At 40.8% G+C, this 24345-nt stretch overlaps 1 protein-coding gene across 12 annotated transcripts in view; it reads right to left on the bottom strand.

Moving 5' to 3' along the window:
- Positions 1-24345, bottom strand: part of EML5 (echinoderm microtubule associated protein like 5) — a 154599-nt gene that overhangs the window by 123494 nt on the left and 6760 nt on the right. For all 12 annotated transcript variants that reach the window (XM_018053859.1, XM_018053860.1, XM_018053865.1 and 9 more), the window contains exon 2: positions 8077-8236. In XM_018053859.1, the coding sequence (XP_017909348.1) occupies positions 8077-8236 (160 nt within the window). The remainder of the gene's footprint in view (positions 1-8076; positions 8237-24345) is intronic.

The raw sequence follows: 24345 nt of genomic DNA, 5'->3' as shown, positions 1-24345 counted from the left end.
AGCTGGAGTAGCTGTGATAGAGACCGTATGCTCACCAGCTTAAAATATTTACTGACTTGTTATAGACAGCTTTGCCGGTCTCAGGTTTAGAGCACAGAGTCTGCCCAGGTTTAAACACCAGTTCCATCTCTGTCCCTGACTGGATTCCCAATAGCAAGTAATCTGAGCAATTACTTAGCCTCTCTATACCTTAGGTTCCTCTTAAGTGAGGAGAATAGAATAAAACCTTAGGGTTAATATGAGAATTAACACATATAGATAAGTTAGAAGAGTGCTTGGCATATGCTTGCTGCTGCTAAGCTGCTAAGTCGCTTCAGTCGTGTCCGACTCTGTGCGAACCCATAGACGGCAGCCCACCAGGCTCCCCCATCTGAATGAAAAATGCAATTGAGTACCTAGTTAGAAAGTTTCTGCAAAGCTGAATTATTATTTAAGTCCCCAAATGGAAAGAATGAATGACTTACATAAAAAGATACAGAATACAGTTTGTATCTGGCTCTCCATCAAGTCACAGTAGCAGAAATTTCAAGTGAACTAGAAGAGACAACTTGCTCCTCTTAAGAGTCCTTAGAATTTGGGAACTAGAGAGTACCTGCATATGTTGAGCTAAAACAAAAATCTCTACCTCTTGCTATGGCACAGTGTGTAAAGATTAAAATTTTATAAGACAAGTATAAAGTAAGGAACAGTCAGCAAGGCAGTGGGCATCTTATCAGTGCCTCTTCCCTCTGACTAAGCTGATTACACACAGTGAACCACAACTGTAAACTTATAACTCCAGGCTTCCCAAGTGGCTAAGCGGTAAAGAATCCACCTGCCAACTCAGGAGATGCCAGAGATTTGGGTTCAATCTCTGGGTTGGGATGATGCCCTGGAGAAGAAAGGAAGTGGCAGCCCACCCCACTACTCTTGCCTGGAAAATCCCATGGATGGGATTTGTGCTCAGTCACCAGTCGTGTCTGACTCTTTTCAACCCCATGGACTGTAGCCCGCCCATACCCTCAGCAGGGCCCCAGAGCATCTAGCTCTGTACAGGTAGTGACAAAGTAGACCTGGGAGCACTTCCTCTGTGGCTCTGATAAACACTGCATGGCCCAAATCAACCTCCCTAATCACAGATGGCACCCCACTCCAGTACTCTTGCCTGGAAAATCCCATGGATGGAGGAGCCTGGTGGGCCGCAAGCCATGGGGTTGCGAAGAATTGGACATGACTGAGTGACTTCCCTCTCACTTTTCACTCTCATGCATTGGAGAAGGAATGGCAGCCCACTCCAGTGTTCTTGCCTGGAGAATCCCAGGGACGGAGGAGCCTGATGGGCTGCCGTCTGTGGGGTCGCACAGAGTCGGACACGACTGAAGAGACTTAGCAGTAGCAGCAGCAGCAACCACAGATTAAGCAACAGCAGAGAGGAAAAGGTAGAAACAACCGAGCAAATACTGCCCTCTTAGATTTCTATTATTTTGTACCTTATTGTCCTTTCTCACAGGTGTGCATAAAGTTTTCCAGTGAAAGTAAAGCTTGAACCATATCTTAGAAGACAGAGTAAGAGACAGCTGGGCAGAAAAGTAAAACAAAATGTATTTCAGACCAAAGCATACCAAGATGAGATAATGGTGCTTTTAGGAAGGAGCTAGTACTTTGATGTGACTGAGGGGAAGAGCTGCCTGCTGGGAAGTGGCAGAAGACAAGACTAGAGAAGTAGCCAGAGCCAGGAGAAAGAATAAGTTTTGTTTTTTAAAGAGTTAGAATAAAGAGAATTTAGTTTTAAACATGTAATAAATGGTATATCTATATGACATTCAAGGAGGCTATATGGAGTTGGAGAAGGAAATGGCAACCCACTCCAGTACTCTTGCCAGGAAAATCCCATAGACAGAGGTGCCTGGGAGGCTACAGTCCATGGGGTCACAAGAATCAGACATGACTTAGTGACTAAATCACCGCATCATATGGAGTTGCGGAGAGAAGCTGGGGCCACTGTTAACTGGTACAGGAGTTAAAGTCATGATGCAGTAATCCTGAAAGAGAATAAAGTAAGGCGGTGAAGGGAAAGAAAGCTATATTAATAGGAACGCTGATGTCTAAGAAGCAGACAGAAGGAACAGCTCCTGACGGAGGAGCCTGGTAGGCTACAGTCCACGGGGTCACAAAGAGTGGGACACGACTGAGCGACTTCACTCACTCAAGAACAAGGGTGAACATCGACATTTTAGGAATCAGTGAACTAAATGGACTGGAATGGGCAAATTTAATTCAGATGACCATTACATCTACTTAAAGAAGGAAATGGCAACCCACTCCAGTATTCTCGCCTGGAGAATCCCATGGACAGGGGAGCCATGCAGGGAACCATCTATGGGGTCGCATAGAGTCAGATACAACTGAAGAGATTTAGCATTATATCTACTACTGCAGACAAGAATCCCTTAGAAGAAATGGAATAGCCCTCATAGTCAACAAGAGTCCAAAATGCAGTACTTGGGTGGAATCTCAAAAATGACAAGGCAAACCATTCAGCATCAGAGTCATCCAAGTCTATGCCCCCAACCCCTAATGCCAAAGAAGCTGAAGTTGAATGGTTCTATGAAGACCTACAAGACCTTCCAGAACTAACACCAAAAAAAGATGTCCTTTTCATCATACACAGGGGACTGGAATGCAAAAGTAGAGAGTCAAAAGATACTTGGAGTAACAGGCAAGGTTGGCCCTGGAGTACAACATGAAGCAGGGCAAAGGCTAACAGCGTTTTGCCAAGAGAACGTACTGGTCATAGCAAATACCCTTTTCCAACAACACAAGAGATGACTCTACACATGGACATCACCAGATGGTCAACACCAAAATCATACTGATTATATTCTTTGCAGTCAAAGATGGAGAAGCTCTATACAGTCAGCAAAACAAGACCAGGAGCTGACTGTGGCTCAGATCATGAATTCCTTATTGCCAAATTCAGACGTAAATTGAAGAAAGTAGGGAAAACCACTAGGCCATTCATATCAAATCCCTTATGATTATACAGTGGAAGTGACAAATAGATTCAAGGAATCAGATCTGATAGAGTACCTGAAGAACTATGGACAGAGGTTCATAACACTATATAGAAGGCGGGGATCAAAACCATCCCCAAGAAAAAGCAATGCAAAAAAGGCAAAATGGCTGTCTGAGGAGGTCTTACAAATAGCTGAGAAAAGAAGAGAAGTGAAAGGCAAAGAAGAAAAGGAAAGATGTACTTGCCTGAATGCAGAGCTCCAAAGAATAGCAAGGAGAGATAAGAAAGCCTTCCAAAGTGATCAAGGCAAGAAATAGAGGAAAACAATAGAATGGGAAAGACTAGAGATCTCTTCAAGAAAATTAGAGATACCAAAGGAATATTTCATGCAAAGATGGGCTCGATAAAGGACAGAAATGGTATGGACCTAACAGAAGCGGAAGATATTAAGAACGAGGTGGCAAGAACACACAGAAGAACTGTACTAAAAAGATCTTCATGACTCAGATAATCACGATGGTATGATCACTCATCTAGAGCCAGACATCCTGGAATGTGAAGTCAAGTGGGACTTGGGAAGCATCACTACAAACAAAGCTAGTGGAGGTGATGGAATTCCAGATGAGCTATTTCAAATCCTAAAAGATGATGCTGTGAAAGTGCTGCACTCAATATGCCAGCAAATTTGGAAAACTCAGCAGTGGTCACAGGACAGGAAAAGGTCAGTTTTCATTCCAATTCCAAAGGCAGAGCCAAAGAATATTTAAACTACCACACAATTGCAATCATTTCACATGCTAGCAAAGTAATGCTCAATATTCTCTAAGTTAGGCTTCAACAGTATGTGAACTGAGAGCTTCCAGATGTTCAAGCTGGATTTAGAAAAGGCAGAGGAATCAGATATCAAATTGCCAACATCTGTTGGATCATAGAAAAAGCAAGAGAATTCCAGAAAAACATCTACTTCTGCTTTACTGACTACACTAAAGCCTTTAACTATGTGGATCACAACAAGCTGGAAAATTCTTAGAGATGGGAATACCAGACCAACGTTCCCACCTCCTGAGAAATCTGTATGCAGGTCAAGAAGCAGAGAGGGAACAATGGACTGGTCTCAAATTGGGAAAGGAATACCTCAAGGCTGTATATTGTCACCCTGCTTATTAAACTTCTACGCAGAGTACATCATGCAAAATGCCGGGCTGGATGAGGAACAAGCTGGAATCAAGATTGCTGGGAGAAATATCAATAACCTCAGATATACAGATGACACCACCCTTATGGCAGAAAGCGAAAAGGAACTAAATAGCCTCTTGATGAAAGAGGAGAGTGAAAAAGTTGGCTTAAAACTCAACATTCAAAAAGCTAAGATCATAGCATCTGGTCCCATCACTTCATGGCAAATAGACAGGGAACCAATGGAAACAGCGACAGACTTTATTTTCATGGGCTCCAAAATTATCTCAGATGGTGACTGCAGTCATGAAATTCAAAGACGCTTGCAACTTGGAAGAAAAGCCACGACAAACCTAGACAGCGTATTAAAAAGCAGAGACATGACTTTGCCACCAAAGGTCTGTCTAGTCAAGGCTATGGTTTTTCCATTAGTCATTTATGGATGTGAGAGTTGGACCATAAAAGAAGGCTGAGCGCCGAAGAATGGATGCTTTGAACTGTGATGTTGGAGAAGACTCCTGAGAGTCCCTTGGACTGTAAGGAGATCCAACCAGTCCATCCTAAAGGGGATCAGTCCTGAGTGTTCACTGGGAGGACTGATGCTGAAGCTGAAGCTCCAATACTTTGGCCATGTGATGTGAAGAGCTGACTCACTGGTAAAGACCCTGATGCTGGGAAAGACTGAAGGCAAACGGAGAAGGGGATGACAGAGGATGAGATGGTTGGATGGCATCATCGACTCAACAGATATGAGTTTGAGCAAGTTCCGGTAGATGGTGAAGGACAGTGAGGCCTGGCGTGCTGCAGTCTGTGGGGTCTCAGAGAGTTGGACACAACTGAGTGACTGAACAACAACAAAGAAGTAACAGGGAGGGGAAAAACAGATAAAGAAGCCTCTCTCCAGCTTCCCAAATTCCTTCCTGATCCTATTTCCAAAGAAAGTCTCGGTTGTGTCTTTAGTTAAACTGGAAGTAAAGCTTTGAAGTTCCTGGCTGCACTTAAACTCGGATGTTTTTCAACAGCAAACGCTACAGTACTGCACGTCTATGGTTGGTTGAATCCACAGAGGTAGAGGAACAGTGAATACAGAGGGTCAACTATAAGTTATATGTATGTTAACCCCTACATTGTTCAATGGTCAGCTGTATTTATTAAAAAGTTCTGGCACACTAAATACTCAAATGAGAAAAACATCTCAATAGGCACAACTAGATGCATTCCACGAGTTTCTGCAAGTGTGAAACACATTCAAATAGTAGACAATTAAACTTAAGAGTCTAGTATTGGGTGGCGGGGGGTGTCCTTGTGATTTCAATATTTACTGAGTGAGGACTAGTTGTTACAGATGTCACAAAGTAAAAATCACAAATCGTGCAAAATATCTAGGAATCAACAGAGTAAACATTGGTCAAATCATATAAAAAGCTACAAGAAATCAGGATCTGGAAAGCAACAAAAGAGATGAAAATTCAAAAATAATACAATAGGCACTTGAGATATGTCAAGATGTTAAGAGATTACTAAAAGGCCCTAGGAATAAAATCAGTGAATTCCTTTAATATTTTTGTAAAAATGACTCTCTTCACAATCACGTGTCAAAAATCAAAGGTAAAAGGCAAAGTAAAGCATTTTACTTTATATCAGCATAAAACTGACAAAATCAGGTTAAAAATTAACATTTTATTCTTAGTTCATACTATAAATTGGCAGAGTTTTAACTATAACTTAGATTTTGTTAAATGTGTGAATGTGCTTTTATAGATTATGGTTGTATTTTCAAGATAAAAGCATTAATGCCTTCCTCACACCTCCTCTCTCTCATTTACTATGAAATTTTTATCCCTGTTTGATGTGAATTTATATAGCCTTTGCATGCCCTGATTATTCCCAATAAGACAGACTTCCAGTATTAGCATGGATAGTTCATCCATTTAGAAAAACCAGCTAGGAAAAGAAAATTCAGCATGCTACCAACAGGAAGACTCATTCACTGGAAAAATCTTAACTGATCACTTACAGTTTCAAATCTAGTAAAAAATGAAAAAATTAGATAATATTTCCTAATTGGTATTTCACAAAGAGTTATAGATATTAGTGAATAATATGTTCTCAAATTTCTTAACTAAAGCATCTTCTCATTAGCATAACTTCAGAAATACTCTTAATTTTGAATTGATCACAGTTCCTTATGAGTTTCAACTGTACTTAAGATGAATGAATTCCTCCTGAAATAAATAATCACCTCCTTATTCCATGTTTGGGAGGCAGTAGGGTATTGGGGTTAGAAACATGAGCTCTGGAGTATGACTGACCTGGGTTCCCGCTCTGGCTCCATTTACTAGCTGTGTAACCTGGGGCAAGTTATTTACCCTCTCTAAGTCTCAGTTTCTTTATCTGTAAAATAGAGATAATAATAATATCTATTTCATAGGGTTGCCGTGAGGATTAAATGAGATAATGTAAGCTTAGCACAATGCCTGGCAATTAGTATGTGCTCAATAACTTTTAGCTATTATGATTTTATAAGCTTACATTTTTAAGTAACATGTTCTTATGAAGATCTGTGATAATAAAATGCACGTACCCAAGATGTTTCTTATAAATTACTTAAAACAAGCAAAATTAAATAAAGCTTTCAGCTAGTAAAAGCTCCTGGCATCATTTCTCATTTCATATAAGAGAAATTCCTCAGCACTGCAAAACATTTAGAAAGGGTAATTTTAAAATTAAGAAAAAAAAATCTATAAAGTATACAAGTATAGTTAAACCATCTTAGATATAATACTTCTGGAAAATAATTTAAAAAACAACTTTTGTTGGTTTGTTTCATAAAACAATCTCTTGCAAAGTAAGGAAAGAATATTATTTTCTTCCTTTCAAGAAGGAAAATGAAATTCTCATATGAGGACACTAAGGGAACTGACAATAATAGCAAAACAGGATATGAATTAAGGTTCTGGAATTGCCAGTCACCGCTACCCAGTGATTCTAAACCTAGAAGCACATTTTTCTGCAAATGAGAAGTTACATCTTTATAGATTTTACAGATCTCTTACCAGACTCTTATCAGAAAGTCATATTAACCTATGGTACTCAAAGAAGCTATTCCTCAGAGTTATATATTAAAATATCTACTGGCTATCAAGTGACTAGAGCAAAATGTAATGTGTTTCTGTGAAATACAGATCTAAAAAATTAATTTTAAGAATTAAAAAGCAGACAACTAAAATTCTTCTAAAAGTTAAAATGATTTTTAAAGTTTAATTTCACCATAAAACTTTTAAAGATTATAAATTAACTAAATCTGCAAAAAATAACTTCTTACCACTTCTTAAATAAGTGTTAGGTATAACAAGTTCCATGAGTACCACAAAACAGCTGTTGGCTTAGTGTTTTAAAAATCACTGACTAGAAGTAAACAGTAATTTGGGAACTGATTAGTCTTTTGCTATGAACATCGACTTTATATAAAATAGCTCATATAAGAACTACCTCACTGTTTTCAACTAATTTTAATAGAAATATATAAATAACTAAAAATTTAAATGGTTATAGCTCTACTTAGAGAAACTTTAATTTTTCTAAGATATCTTCTTATAATACTGGAAAAGAGTCATATGTAAAATTTTCTAGAACAACCAGGTAATGTTCCACTGACTCAGAATCACTTAGGCCTTTATAGTACAAATTAATTCAGCTGAAAAGTTCTTCATACAATGAAATAAAAACTCATTATTCTTATTTTTCTTATATATATATCTACCACCCACCCCATCTACCCACATCTACCTTGAACAAATGCTTTTTGTCAATTGCTTTCCAATTTAATATCTACAGGTTTACAATAATTTATAATACACATTTTTAAAACACAGCTTAGAAAAAGAGAAAAAATTCTAACATACCTGTCCATCTAAGTCGAATGCTAAGCAAGCTACACCATGCGTATGGACGTCCTTCAGAACTGATACGGTCTGCACAGTATACGAATCCCAGACACAGATATACGGCTCTTTCCCAACTTGTCCTGTTGCTACCAGTGCTCGTTCAGGATGCAACGCAAGGCTGCAAAATAAATCATAAACAGATTTAAAACTGCTTATGGAGCTGTTATATCAATGTGAAAATTAAGACTTTCATTATTTATCTACTTAAAATAATTTGGATTTAAAATACCTTCCATAAAAACGCATGCTAAGAATTACTCCTTCAATGGTACATGTGACAAGCAGTTAGGACAGGCTTTATAATTCTGTTATATGATGCAGTGTGTGTAAACTCCCCCGCCCCCAAAAAAAAGAATTCTCACAAGTACCCAACTGAACCACAGAAATGAATTAGTATCAACCCTACCACTCACCATTTTCTCATTTGGTATTAACCTTCTTTTAAGCTCTCTCTCCCATTTACTCTTTTACTGTATAAAAGTTAGACCAATTCTTTGTCTTCAAGCAACTCCTATGATAACATTAAATTACAAATCCCATTTAAAAAAAACAGAAAAGTCATTCATAATTCACAGAAAGTCGTCTGTAAGTCTTTAAAGATAAGACAAGGGCCAAACAGTTGATAGTGCTTTACATACATCAGCAGAAGACAGAGAATGAATATAAATTTCTACTTCATAAATTTTTCTACAAGTGTATTTAGATGAGTAGCATCCCCTTTGGGAGAAACAAAATCACTCCCGGCATCAGGGTGGAAGATGAACTGAAAGAGAGAAAAGTTAGGAGGCCAAAAACAGAATCAACAGATTTGATGAACTGAGTAAGGGAAAGGGAACAGTCTAAGACAACGCGTGGTTTCTGGCTGGGCAGCTGGATGGTCAGGGACAGTAGCATCGAGTCAAGGAGCACTAAGTGAGAAACTACTGAGAGGAAAGATAAGTGGGAATGGACGTTTTATTCATATTAAAACCAATATAGTACATCAATAAATAAAAATCAATAAATCAATAAATGAAGGACACCCAAACTCCCATACACATTCATCTCATTAGATGCAGAAAAAACATTTGACAAAAATCCAACCTCTTCTGGGACTTCCCTGGTGGCCCAGTGGTTAAGAATCCGCCTGCCAGTGCAGAGGACATGGGCTTGACCTCTGGTGGGGGACTAAGATCCCACAAGCTAGCATCACAACTGTTAAACCCGGGCGCGTCAACAAGAGCCTGCACGCCACAAACCACGGAGCCGGAGCACTGTGGAGCCTGCGCGACACAATCAGAGAGAAGCCTGCACACTGCAATGAAAGGTCTCACATGCCACAGCTAAGACCTGACACAACCATAATTAAATAAATGTTTTTGAAAAAGAATAAAGTACCCAGGAATAAATGTATAGAAAGAGACAACAGACCTGTGCTCCAAAAACTATAAGACTCTGATAGAGGAAAAAAAATGAAGATGACACAGATAGATAGCATGTTCTTAGATTCAAATACTAAATGTCAAAAATGACTGTACTACACAAGGCAATGTACAGATTCAGTGCAATCCCTATCAAATTACCAATGGTATTTTTCACAGAACTAGAACTTAAAAAATTAAACTTTATATGGAGACATGAAAGACCCCAAAAAGCCAAAACAATCTTGAGAATGAGAAACAGAGCTGGAAGAACCAAGCTCCCTGACTTCAGACTTTACTACAAAGTTACAGTCATCAACAGTATGGTACTGGCACAAAAACAGGAATACAGGTGAACAGAACAGGATTGAAAGCCCAGAAATAAACCTACACATCTATGGTAAATTAATCAACAAAGGAGGCAAGACTGTACAATGATGGAGAGTCTCTTCAATAAGTGGTGCTGGCAAAACTGGACAGCTACATTTAAAAAAAATGAAATTGGAACATTCTTTAACATCATCACAAAAATAAGTTCAAAATGGATTAACAACCTAAATGTAAGACTGGACATTGTAACACTTGTAGAGGGAAAACACAGGCTCTCTGCCATAAATCACAGCACTATCTTTGTCAATCCATCTCCTAGAGTAACGGAAATAAAAACAAACAAACAAGCGGGACCTAATTAAACTCAAAAGCTTTTGTACAGCAAAGTAAACCATAAAGAAAACAAAAAAACAACCCACAAAATAGGAGAAAATATTTGCAAATGATGCGACCAACAAGGGACTAGTCTCCAAAATTTACAAACAGCTCATGTGGCTTAATATCATCAAAACAAACAGCCCAATCAAAAATAAAGGGCTGAAGACCTTTAGAAATAGACATTTCTCCAAGCAGACATACAGATGGCCAAGAGGCGCATGAAAAGACGTTCAACATCTCTAATTATTAGAGAAATGAAAATAAAAAATTTTATACAATGAGATATCACCTAACACTAGTCAAAATGGCCATCATTAAAAATCTACAAACAATAAACACTAGAGAGGGTGTGGGGAGAAGGGAGTCCTCTTACACTGTTAGTGAGAATGCTAACTGGCACAGCCACTGCGAAGGACAGCACTACTGTTGAAAAAAACTAAAAACCAGAGCCACCAAACGATCCTGCAATCCCACTCACAGGCATATATCCAGAGAAAGCATGGTCTGAGAGGACACACGCCCCCAAATGTTCACTGCAGCACTGTTTACAACAGCCAAGTCATGCAAGCAACCTAGATGTCCACTGACAGAGAAATGGATAAAGAAGACATGCATCACGCATTATCAGAGAGATGCAAATCAAAGCCACAGTGAGGTACCGCCTCATGCCAGTCAGAACAGCTGCGATCCAAAAGTCTACAAGCAATAAATGCTGGAGAGGGTGTGGAGAAAAGGGAACCCTCTCACACTGTTGATGGGAATGCAAACTAGTACAGCCACTTTGGAGAACAGTGTAGAGATTCCTTAAAAAGCTGGAAACAGAACTGCCTTATGACCCAGCAATCCCACTGCTGGGCATACACACAGAGGAAATCAGAATTGAAAGAGACACGTGTACCCCAATGTTCATCGCAGCACTGTTTATAATAGCCAGGACATGGAAGCAACCTAGATGTCCATCAGCAGATGAATGGATACGAAAGCTGTGGTACATATACACAATGGAATATTACTCAGCCATTAAAAAGAATGCATCTGAATCCATTCTAATGAGGTGGATGAAACTGGAGCCTATTATACAGAGTGAAGTAAGCCAGAAAGAAAAACACCAATATAGTATACTAATGCATATATATGGAATTTAGAAAGACGGTAACGATAACCCCGTATGCGAGACAGCAAAAGAGACACAGATGTATAGAACAGTCTTTTGGACTCTGTGGGAGAGGGAAAGTGTGGGTTGATTTGGGAAATGGCATTGAAAAATGTATAATATCATATATGAAACAAATCGCCAGTCCACGTTCAATGCATGATACAGGATGCTTGGGGCTGGTGCACTGGGATGACCCAGAGGGATGGTACGGGGAGGGAGGAGGGTGGGGGGTTCAGGATGGGGAACTTGTGTACACCCGTGGTGGATTCATGTTGATGTATGGCAAAACCAATACAATATTGTAAAGTAATTAGCCTCCAATTAAAATAAATAAATTTATATTAAAAAAATTTTTTAAAAAGAAGACATGCTAATGCTGTGCTAAGTCGCTTCAGTCGTGTCTGACTCTGTGACCCCACAGACGGCAGCCCACCTGCAGGCTCCTCCACCCACAGGATCTTCCAGGCAAGAGTACTAGAGTGGGGTGCCATTGCCTTCTCCAAAAGAAGATACGGTATCTATCTATATTTATATATACTGAGTCAGCCACCCATTCCACTATTCTGGCCTGGAGAATTCCATGGACTATACAGTCCATGGGGTCACAAAGAGCTGGACACAACTGAAGTGACTTAGCCCACAAGCACGCACTGGATGGACCTAGAGATACTAAGTGAAGTAAGCCCAACAGAGGAAGATCATACAATATCACTTCTAATGCAGAATCTAAAAAGAAATTACACAAATGACCTTATTTACAGAAAAGACACAGAGTCAGAGGCTTAGAGAATGAACTCAGGGTAACCGGGGGGAAGAGTGGAAGGGAAGGACAGGGAGGGAGTTTGGAATTGTAAACGTATTTTAAATGGACCTACATAGGGAACTCTGCTCAATATTTTGTAACAACCTAAATGGGAAAAGAATTTGAAAAAGAATGGATACACATATATGTATATATTGGGTTGGCCAAAAAGCTGTCTGGGGCTTCCCACGCACTGAACTTTTGGGCAACCCAACAACTGAGTCACTTTGCTGTACACCTGAAACTTAACACAGCACTCTTAACCAACCATCTCCAAAAAAAAGTTAGAAACCCACAAATAGCCCAGAAAGCACCTTTAGATTAACATAGAAAGAAATTAGAACATTCCAAAATGTGGAAGTAATATATGTGTATCACAAAATGAAAATATGTAGAAAATACTCCATCCTTCTGTGATGGGTGTATGCAAGGCAAAATATTTTGGGTTCATCCAAATAAGATGCACGATTCAAATCTATTATACATCATGTCCTCTCTGACTGAAAACTAGTGTGTCAAGTAAATGGTGTTCTGCCTGATGCCATAACGTAGAAGTATTATCTCTGTTAGTCCATTTATGCCAAAAGTGGTAGAACACTTGAAGGGCCGTCACAGTTAAGTTGTTGACTGAAGAGATACTGAGAGGGAATACTGTTTTCACTCATGTCTTTAATCCATCAGGAATTTATTTTTATATGTGGCATAAGAAAGAATTCAATTCAGTTTTATCCCAATTTTATTCTAGTTGAACTAGCATCATTTGTTAAATATATGATTTCTTTTAGATATTAAATATATATTAAATTTCTGTCATACCTGTATCTGTATTCTCAATTATGTCCCACAGAACTTTTTGCCTATTCCCATGAAAAATCATATTCTATTTATCAGAGTGATTCTTTTAGTATCTTCTAGTATCTATTAACACTCCTCCCCCTCACTATTCTTTTATTATATCTTTTTTATTTTTTAACTCGGCTTGTCTGTTCTTACAGATTTATTCTTCCATATAAATTTTTAAATAACTTTATATCTAATTCTCATACCTCATAGAAAATCTGCTATGATGTTTAGTGGAGTTGCATTAAATGTATACATCAATTTTGTGAGCATGAGAATACATAACATTAAATTTTTCCAACCAAGTTTTAAAACCACATATACTGTGACTGATACCCAAATTGTATTTCCAGCCAGGAGGAAAAGATGTGCTGTGGGCAACTCACATTTAACACATCCAGAACGTTCCCTCCTCAGTTCCCCACCCTAGTATATGACGTCACTAGCCACTCAGTTGCTCAGACCAAGAAGCTAAATTTAACCCTTCCCTCTTTCCCTTTCAAATTCATTACATACATTCTATTAGCCTGTCCTACTGACCCCATCATCACCCCCATCTTCTCCACCTCAGCCTGAATCTGAGCCCCTTGCCCTTCCTCCTCCAGTGCATCCCTCAGGGTTTTCTTAACATAACCAGGAAGGAAGGAAGGGAAAGTCGCTCAGTCGTGTCCGACTCTTTGCGACCCCATCCATGGACTGCAGCCTACCAGGCTTCTCAGTCCATGGGATTTTCCAGGCAAGAGTACTGGAGTGGGTTGCCATTGCCTTCTCCAGGGGATCTTCCCGACCCAGGGATCGAACCCGGGTCTCCTGCATTGTAGGCAGACGCTTTAACCTCTGAGCCATGAGGGAAGCCACATAACCAGAATGATCTCCTAAAACAATACACAGCTCACCTAGTTAAAATCCCCCAACAGCTTCCTATTACAACCAGAATAAAGTCCAAACTATTTAACACGGCACTTATAAGGCTCTACAATACATACCTTCATCTACTTCTCAAACCTCAACTTCCACAATTCTCTCTTTTGTTCACCACATTTCAGACATACTGGCCTTTCTGTCTCTTGAAAAGGCCAAACTTATTATGTTCTCAAAGGTCTTTGTCTCTAGAATGATCTTCCAAATCTTGCTTCATTCAGATAATTCACGCTTCAGGTCAAATGTAACTTGCTTAGCAAATCAAATCTAAAGGAGTATAAAAAGAATTATACACCACAACTATGTGGAATACTATCTGAGGTATTAATATCATTAAAAAATCAACTGAGGGTCCATCGTGGCAATGGACTAAAAACGAAAAATCACATGATCATATCAATAGATGCAAAAAAGGCATAAGACAAATGCTAATAGTTACGATAAAAACTCTCAGGAAACTAGGAATACAGAAGAACTCTCTGTCAACCTTATAAAGCGTATCTACAGAAACTCACAGCTAACAGCATGTTTCATGGTGAGAAATTCTAAGCTTTCCCCCAAAGATGCGGTCCGAGTCGTCAATGTCCCCCTTCACCACTCCTTTTCAATAATACACTGGAAGGCCTTGCTAACGCAATAATACAAGAAAGGGAAATACACGGTATACAGATTGGGAAGGAAGACATAGAACTGTCTTTGTGCATAGATGACACAATCATCTGTGTAGAAAATCCAAAAAAGTCAGCCAAAAAAAAAAAAAAATTCCTGGAACTAATATGTGACTATAGTAAGGCTGCAGGATACAAAGTTAACATATACAAAAATTAATTGATATCCTACATACTGACAGTAAGCAAGTGGAATCTGAAATTGAAAATGCAATACCATTATATTAACACCCCAAACTGAAATCTTTAGGCATATATCTAACAAAATAGATACAAAATCTATATGAGGAAAACCACAAAACTCTGATGAATGAAATCAAGAACTATAAAAAATAGATATTCTATATTAATGGATAGGAAGACTCAGTACTATCAAGATGATAGTAATTAGGGTAAAAAAAAAAAAAAAGATGTCAGTTCTTCCCAACTTATCTGAATGTTGGAGAAGTTTATTGAGAAGACATGACCACCAACTGACCTAAGAACTGAACCCAGGCAACTAGAGACTCTGTACCCTGTTAAGGTCGCTATATAAATGCTTAAGATTCTAGCAGGCAGGTGTATGGAGATATCCTTGTCACTCAGCTGCCCAAGACATGCCTCGTATGTAAATTTCCCTCCCCACTACCAGTGAGGAGAAACACCAACTCTGGGATCCCCAGCTCTTCCCACCAGGGAACAAGCATTAGCCCTAGAATCCCTTAGGCCTCTGCCTCACCTACCAGCAGGCAAACACCAGCTCTGGGACCCACTGGCCTTGCAGCTAGAGACCCCAGGACCCAACCCTGCCTGCCAGCTGGCTGATAACAACTCCAAGACACCCTGGGCCCCTTAGCCAAATGCCCCAAGATCTAGCCAGTCTCACTAGCTGGCCAACACCACTTTTGGGACACCCCAGACTCTAGCTATGCTGGAACTGGCCCCACCCACCTGCAGGCCAGTATATCTGGGACACCCCAGCACTGCAACCACCCACTCCAGAAACCAGCGCAAACCACCAGTGGGCCAGCGCTAGCTCCAGGACAGTCAGCAGCTGCTGCTCAGCCCTGCCCACCAGTAACCAGCATGCTCCACACAAGTCAGTGCCTGGCAACTGACTGGAACGTGGGCCAGCCATACCTATCAGAGGCTCATACCAGTAGGACCCACACAGCCCATGTAGCAGGAACCCCTAGAGTTCTGGTGACCGAGTGGGGCTATGCTGTTGGGACAAAGAAGAACTGAGTGAAGGGAAATAGGCAAGCTACGCTATAGAGAGTTCTAGGTAACGACTGTAAAAGTGTTCAGAGAATTTGGGAGAAGACTGGATGAACAGAAGTTTCTCACAGAAAGTTTAGAAAGATAAACAAAAACCACACAGAGATGAAGAACACAGGAACTGAAATGGAAAATACACTACAGGGACTCAACAGTATATTAGATGGCACAGAGGAACAGATTAGTGAGCTGGAAGACAAGTAATGGAAATCACTCAAGCTGACCAAAAGAAAGAATAAAAAAAAATGAGGACAGCTCAAGAGACCTGTGATACAACATCAAGCATATTAACATTCGAATTACAGGGGTCCCAGGAGAAGAGAGAGAGAGAGCAGAGAACATATTTGAAGACACAACAACTGGAAACCTCCCTAACCTGAGGAAGGATAAAGACATCCAGGTCCAGGAAGCACACGAAGTCCCCAACAGGATCAACCCTAAGAGGACCACACCAAGACATAAAAATTAGAGAAAGAATGTTAAATGCAGCAAGGGAAAAGTAGCAAGTTATGTACAAGGGAACTCCCACAAAGGACCTTTCAGTAGAAACTCTGCAGGCCAGGAGGGAGTGGCATGATACACTTTAAGTGATGAAACGGATAAACTTACAACCAAGTAGGTAAAGCTTTATGACCCAGTAAAGTTTCTGTTCAGATTTTATGAAGAGATCAAAAGTTTTAAAGACAAGCAAAAACTAAAAGAGTTTAGCACCACTAAACCAACTTTATAAGAAACGCTTAAGGGACATTTCTAAGTGAAAAAGAAAAGGCCAGAAACAGAAACATGAAAATCATGAAAGGGGAAATCTCACGAGTGAAGACAAACATGCAGTAAAATTAGTAAATGAGCCACAGTAAGGAGGTCGAAAGACAAAAGTCATGGAGTCATCTATATCCACAGTGACAAAAAGGTGTGAAATATGATGCTAGAAACAGAAAACTTGGTGGGGGTGATGCAGGATTGTTAAAAAGGGTTTGAACTTAAGAGATCAGTAACTTAAGTACACACACACACATACAGAAGGCAATGTACAGTGTGGAGAATGCAGTCCATAACTACATAGCATCTTGTATGGTGATATATCTTAATTAGACTTACCATGGCGATCGTTTTCAACTGTTTAGAAATACTGAATCACTATGTTGTGTAACAAGAACTAACATAGTGTTGTAGGTCAATTATACTTCAAAAACAAACTCACAGAAAAAGAGGTCAGATATCAGAGGCAAGGGATGGAATGGGGAATTGGATTAAGATGATCAAAAGGTACAAAATTATACTTATGAGATTAAAAAAAAACTCAATAAAATTGGAAGAGAAAAAAAACAATATGGTATTTGCAAAAGAGTAGACAAAATACCAATGAACGAGAACAGAGACCCAGAAATAGACCCTTATAAATATAATCAACTGATTTTTGACAAAGGAGTAGAGGCGCTACAATGGAGCAAAGATAGGCTCCTTGAACAAACAGTGTGGGAACAACCAGACATCTACACGTAAAAAATGAATCCAGACACAGACCTTACACCTTTCACAGAAACTAACTCAAAATGAATCACAGACCTAAATGTAAAACTACAAAATTCCTGGAAGACAGCATAGGAGAAAATCTAGATGACCCTGGGCATGATGATGCCTTTTTAGATACAACATTAAGCACAGGATCCATGAAAGAAAGAAAGAAAGCTGGACTTCACTAAAATAAAAAAAAAATTCTGCCCCGTGGAAGACAAAAGCAAGAGCACTAGGAGACAGGCCACAGACTGGGAGAGAATGTCTGTAACAGAATTCCAGAAAAACGTCTATTTGTGATTCACTGACTATGCTAAAGCCTTTTTGACTGCGTGGATCACAACAAACTGGAAAATTCTTAAAGAGATGGGAACATCAGACCACCTTACCTGCCTCCTGAGAAATCTGTATGCAGGTCAAGAAGCAACAGTTAGAACTGGACATGGAGCAACAGACTGATTCCAAACTGGGAAAGAAGTAAGTATGTCAAGGCTGTGTATTGTCACCATGCTTATTTAACTAACAGGCAGAGTACATCATGCAAAATGCCAGGCTGGATGAAGCACAAGCTGGAATCAAGATTGCCAAGAGAAATATCAATAACCTCAGATACGCAGATGATACCACCCTAAGGCAGAAAGCGAAGAGGAACTAAAGAGCATCTTGATTAAAGAGGAGAGTGAAAAAGCTGGCTTAAAATTCCACATTCAAAAAACGAAGATCATGGCATCTGGTCCCATCACTTCATGGGAAATAGATGGGGAAACAATGACAGACTTTATTTTGGGGGGCTCCAAAATCACTGCTGAAGAACTGATGCTTCTGAACTGTGGTGTTAGAGAAGACTCTTGAGAGTCCCTTGGACTGCAAGGAAATCTAACCAGTCCATCCTAAAGGAAATCAGTCCTGAATATTCATTGGAAGGACAGATGCTGAAGCTGAAACTCCAATACTTTGGCCACCTGATGTGAAGAACAAACTCACTGGAAAAGACCCTGATGGTGGGACAGACTGAAGGCAGGAGAAGGGGATGACAGAGGATGAGATAGTTGGATGGCATCACCGACTCAATGGACATGAGTTTGAGCAAGCTTCAGGAGTTGGTGATGGACAGGGAGGCCTGGCGTACTGCAGTCCATGGGGTCGCAGAGTCGGACATGACTGAGTGACTGAACTGAACTGAAAATCACTGCATATGGGGACTGCAGCTGTGAAATTCAAAGACGCTTGCTCCTTGGAAGAAAAGCTATGACAAACCTAGACAGTACATTAAAAAGCAGAGACATGACTTTGCCAACAAAGGTCCATCTAGTCAAAGCTATGGTTTTTCCAGTAGTCATATACGGATGTGGGAGTTGGACCATAAAAAAGGCTGAGCACCGAAGGATCAATGTTTTTGAACTGTGGTGCTGGAGAAGACTGGAGAGTCTCTTGGACTGCAAGGATATCAAACCAGTCAATCCTAAAGGAAATCAACCATGAATATTCACTGGAAGGACTGATGCTGAAGCTCCACTACTTTGGCCACCTGATGTGAAAGTTGATTCACTGGAGAAGACCCTGATGCTGTGAGAGAGTGAGGGCAGGAAGAGTGCGACAGAGGATGAGATGGTTGGATGGCATCACTGACTCGACGGACATGAGTTTGAGCAAGCTCCGGAGTTGGTGATGGACAGGGAGGCCTGGTGTGCTGCAGTCTATTAGGTCGCAAAGAGTCAGACACGACTGAGCGGCTGGACAACAACATTCAAAATATACAAGGAGCTAAAAACTCAGCCATAAGAAAAACCAATTAAAAAGTAGGCCAAAAACCTTAACACACTCCTCATCAAAGAAGATACACAGATGGAAAATAAGCATATGAAAACATGCTCCATATCATACGTCCCCAGGAAAATGCAAATCAAAACTCTAAGACTCCACTACATGCCTATCAGAATGGCCAAATCAGGAACACCGACATCTCCAAAGGCTGACAAGGGTGACGAGTGACAGGGGCTCTCACACACTGCCGGTGAGACAGCAAAAACAGAACAGTCACTTGGAAGTGAGTTTGGCAATTTCTTAGAAAACGACAACCTTCCCAAACAATGCAGCAACTGTGCTCCCTGGTATTTATCCAAAGGAGTGAAACCTATGTCCACACAGAAACCTGCACAAGGATGTTTATAGCTTCACTCATTATCGCCAAAACGTGGATGTAACCGAGAAGTCCTTCAACAGGCAAACGGGTAAATAAATTTGGCACAACCAGATAATACAATATTTGTCACTGATCAGTCACTCAGTGTCCAACTCTTTGTGACCCTGTGGACTGGGGAGGAGCCCAGCAGGCTCCTCTGTCCATGGGATTTCTCCAGGCAACAATCCTGGAGTGGGTAGTCATTTCCTTCTCCAGGAGATCTTCCTGGCCCAGGGATCGAACTCAGGTCTCCTGCATTGCAAGCAGATTCTTTACCATCTGAGCCACCAAGGAAGCCCCCAAATAAATAAAATTATTTTAAAAAATAAAGACTTCAAAGGAAATAATCTAAAACACAACAGTAGGGCCTTCCCTGGTGACTCAGTGGTAAAGGAGCCTCCTGCCAATGCAGGAGACCTGAGTTCGATCCCTCATCTGGGAAAATCTCACACGCTGCCGAGCAACTAACAGCCGTGTGCCACAACTATCGAGCCTGCGCTCTAGAGCCCAGGAGCTGCAACTGCGGAAGCCCGCGTGCCCTGGAGCCTGCGCTGTGCAGCCACTGCAGGGAGGGGCTTGTGCACTGCAGGCAGAGGGCAGCCCCTGCTTGACGTGACTAGAGGAAAAGCCACATGGCAATGGCAGCGCAGCACAACTGCAAATTAAAGACAAAAAAAAAATAAATAAATAAAACAGAACGGTAATATCTCTAGCTATAAGATTGCGGGTGAATATTTTTCTTTTTCCATACTTTCCAATGTTCTATTATAAGTAGGTATTAACAATTTTTAAAACATAATAGCCACCTTCTAAGAGGGGGCCTACCAAACCTCTCCTACTCCTTTATTATGTCAACTTTGGACTCCTACATAGTCTCTTTGTAGCCTGCAAAAATTCCTTTGTAAGAGCATGTCAACTTGGAATCTAAATCTAACATCCAGGTTCCAGGTAAAACTTCCTACCGTGTCAGTAGCACCACCCTCTACAGCGCTTCATGCGCTATTACACTGTCCAGGGGCTAACTGACTATTGGGCTTCCCTGGCGGCTCAGACAGTGCAGCGTCTGCCTGCAGTGCAGGAGACCCGGGTTCAGTCCCTGGGTTGGGAAGATGCCCTGGAGAAGGAAATGGCAACCCACTCCAGTACTCTTGCCTGGAAAATCCCATGGACAGAGGAGCCTGGCAGGCTACAGTCCAAGGGGTTGCAAAGAGTCGGATGTGACTAAGTGAACTAATTATTAGTTAATTGATAATCAATTCATCAATTATTAAATATTAGTTGACTAATAATTATTATTAGAAAAGTCACACTGCAACCAAGTAATGATGACCAGTCTATGGATTCTGTAATTAGTTATCACCTATGTTTTAACACTTAAAATACCCTTCCACTTTCCACCCCACGTTGGGAATTGTGCCCTGCCCCCAATCAATCTTAGTATCTGTAAAGATAGGGCCTCTGAGGTGATTAGATATGGTTACATCATCATCCTGCGGCTAATTTAAACAATACCACAAGCAATATCATACTATTAGGTTGGTGCAAACATAATTGCAGTTTCAGAATTATAATCATTATAATTAGGCTCAAACACTTCTTAATCAAAATAGGAACCATTAAAATCAACATTTTTTTGCCAATGAGAAATAAGTTTATTTATTCCTACGGTGCTTTGGGATTCAGCAAACTCTTGGAAAGCATTTTCTGCCTCCTGCTGGTGGTGGAAGTGTTTTCCCTGCAAAAAGTTGTACAGATGCTGAAGAAGTGGCAGTTGGTTGGCAAGAGGTCAGGTGAATACAGTGGATAAGGCAAAATTTCGTAGCCCAGTTCATTCAATTTTTGAAGCGCTGGTTGGGCAATGTGTGGTAAGGTGCTGTTGTGGAGAAGAACTGGGCCTCTTCTATTGACCAATGCCAGCTTCAGGCACTGTGGTTTTCAGTGCATCTCAGTGATTTGCTGAGCATACTTCTCAGATGTTACAGTTTCACTGGGATTCAGAAAGCTTTAGTGGGTCAGTTGGGCAACAGACCACCAAACAGTGACCATGACTTTTTTGGCCAAGTTTGGCTTTGAGAACCTCTTTGGAGCCTCCTCTTGGTCCAACCACTGAGCTGGTTATCACCGGTTGTCATATAAAATCCACTTTTCATCACATGTCACAATCTGATTGAGAAACAGTTCACTGTTGTTGCGTAGAATAACAGAAGACAACACTTCAAAATGCTGATTTTTTTTATTTCGGTCAACTCACGAGGCTTATCAAGCTTTATCACCTTTCCAATTGTTTCAAATGCCGAAGGACTGTCGAATGGTCAATGCTGAGTTCTTGGGGAAACTTCTGGAGCAGTTGTAAGAGGATCAGCTTCGATGATGGCTCTCAGTTGGTCACTGTCAACTTTATCTAAAAGTGTAGACCCCTTGTTTGGGCTCCAATAAGAGGCTGAATACCATCCATAATTTGGCAATGATATAATCCAGAATTCTCACCTCAGAGCCAACCTCTTTGCTTTATCGGTATGCTCCCCAAGCTTGGTATTAAAGTAAACTCAGTTATCTCTCCTTGATTGTGAAGAACAAGATACTTTTAGAGTGAAATCTGAGTTAACATCTCCCACAATCACAACTACTTATTTGCCAATCCAGCTTTATGAGCCACTCATCCCAAAAGAAAAAATATATAGAGCTTAGTGGTGGTGCGATGAATGCCGCCCATCTGTGGCCTCAAGAGCAGCTGGATCCTAGGTGCAATGTCTGGCTTCAGTCCCACTGCCTCTCCTCTCACTCCAAGGACTTCTTAGTATTTTCCTGTCAAGCTTACCAATTTAGATGGATATAAGCATACCAGTGTTTTAAGGTGGGCACTATATTTCACTTGATCTTTTAACAATCCAACCCATTTTTACATTACATTAGCCAACAGAGGGTGATACTGCAGACAGGAAATCCAGGACCTGTTAAGGCTTTCATGTAAGTTCTTGCAGTCTTTGGCCAATATGGTGAAACCATGCGCCACCTTATAACTAGAATAGATGCCACTGTAGCAAGGCAGCTTGTTTACACTGGCCCAGTATAGCCCCTTCCAGCCCTTTGCTGTCAAAGAACACTGATCCACAAAGGAGGACACTCAGCCTGAAGAGGAGTCAGTCAGCTGTTAGTGGCTGCTCCATGCTTGGCCTGTGGCAATATGCAGTCCCAAGCTTTGCAGAACACAGCCTCCTAGCTGCTGGGCCCTCTCCCGGAGTGCATCCAGGGCGCGGGAGCAACTGCCCACTTAAGAACCTCACAGGGGGAGGGTGAGATCATTTATATGCCTCTTCAGTACTAGCATATTGGATATTTGCTCTATTTCTGACTGCAGACTCTGGCTCCACATTGGAAATTTATTTACAGACGCTCCTGGGCTTTTCATGGTCCAAACCACTGAGCCAAACCGACTGCAGCTGATCCGCCAGTCTGTTGAAGTCAACTACTGGGTCACGCCTCACTTGGTGCTGTCCAGGATGCACACGATTTGCCCATTAAGTGAACCTGCCGGGTCCCCAGTTTGTTAGCATTTTTCTGGGCTGACAATGCAAGATATTTATCTTGAAAAGACATGAAATGTTTTCAGCCACTGATGACACTGGGCAGATCCATTAATGGAAAACCCTACTAATCACTGCTTTTCTTGATAGAAAAAAAAAAACCTCCAAATATGCCTTAGGCAATAGGCCCAGACTTTTTAAAGGGGTCTTAATCCTTGGCAAACGATCAATACTGTGATATAATTTGTTGCCATTGTTTAGTTGCTAAGTCGTGTCCAACACTTTGCAAACCCTTGGGCTGGCTCCTCTGTCCATGGGATTTCCCAGGCAAGAATACTGGAGTGGGCTGCCATTTCCTCATCCAAAGGATCTTGTATAACAGTAAATGAATAAATTTGGGTGGGCCTCGAGTTTTTTGAGTTTGACTTCCCTGCCCACCACCATGGATTACTTCTATATCGAGAGCAGTGGTTTTCAACCCTGGCTGCTTACTGGAATCATCTAGGAAGCTTAAAGACAGACGCAAACAGCAACAAATAAATTACACCTGAGACCCATCCTAAATAAATTAAATTGGAATTTCTAGGGATGAGACTCAGGCACTGGTGGTTTTACTTTGCTTTAACTCACCAAGTGATTCTAGTATGCAGCCAGGATTGAAAATCAAGAATCTAGAGCAATGTTTTTCAAACTTCAGAATACATCAATATCACATGGAGGTAATTAAAGTGGATTGTTGGGCCCCACATCCAGAGTTTCTGATTAGGTCTGGGATGCAGTTTGACAATCTGCATTTCTAACAGTCTTCCAGGTGATGCTAATGTGTTGGTTAAAGGACAGCACTGAAAACCACTGGCCTAGAGTGTGCTTTTCAAACTTTAATATCAAAACCCACAATTTTAATATTTCAAACCCATAACACTACCTGAGAATGCTGTTAAAATTCTAATTCAGCAGGCCTGGGGTGAGGTTTGAGAACTGCTTTTCTAATGAGCTCCGAGGTAATGCCGAAAGTGATGGTCTAAGGACTATATCTTTGAACAGCAAGTATCTAGAGCTACCAGCCATGTGCCATTTAAAAAATAATCAACCAAACTAGCAGCTGCAGGAGCAGACCCTGAAGGAGGCCAGTTCTGCACACCTGTGATGACATGACTCATCCTGATGACTTCTTTCCGCTCCCTCTCCTCCCTTGATCGTATAAACATCCGTACACGGCCTCCTCAACAGTCACGGTCACAATGTGATCACTGC

Source organism: Capra hircus, chromosome 10 (assembly GCF_001704415.2).
Source record: "Capra hircus breed San Clemente chromosome 10, ASM170441v1, whole genome shotgun sequence".
NCBI classification, from domain to species: domain Eukaryota; kingdom Metazoa; phylum Chordata; class Mammalia; order Artiodactyla; family Bovidae; genus Capra; species Capra hircus.
The sequence above is the reverse complement of the archived record's forward strand: the minus strand, read 5'-3'. Positions and strand labels throughout refer to the sequence as shown.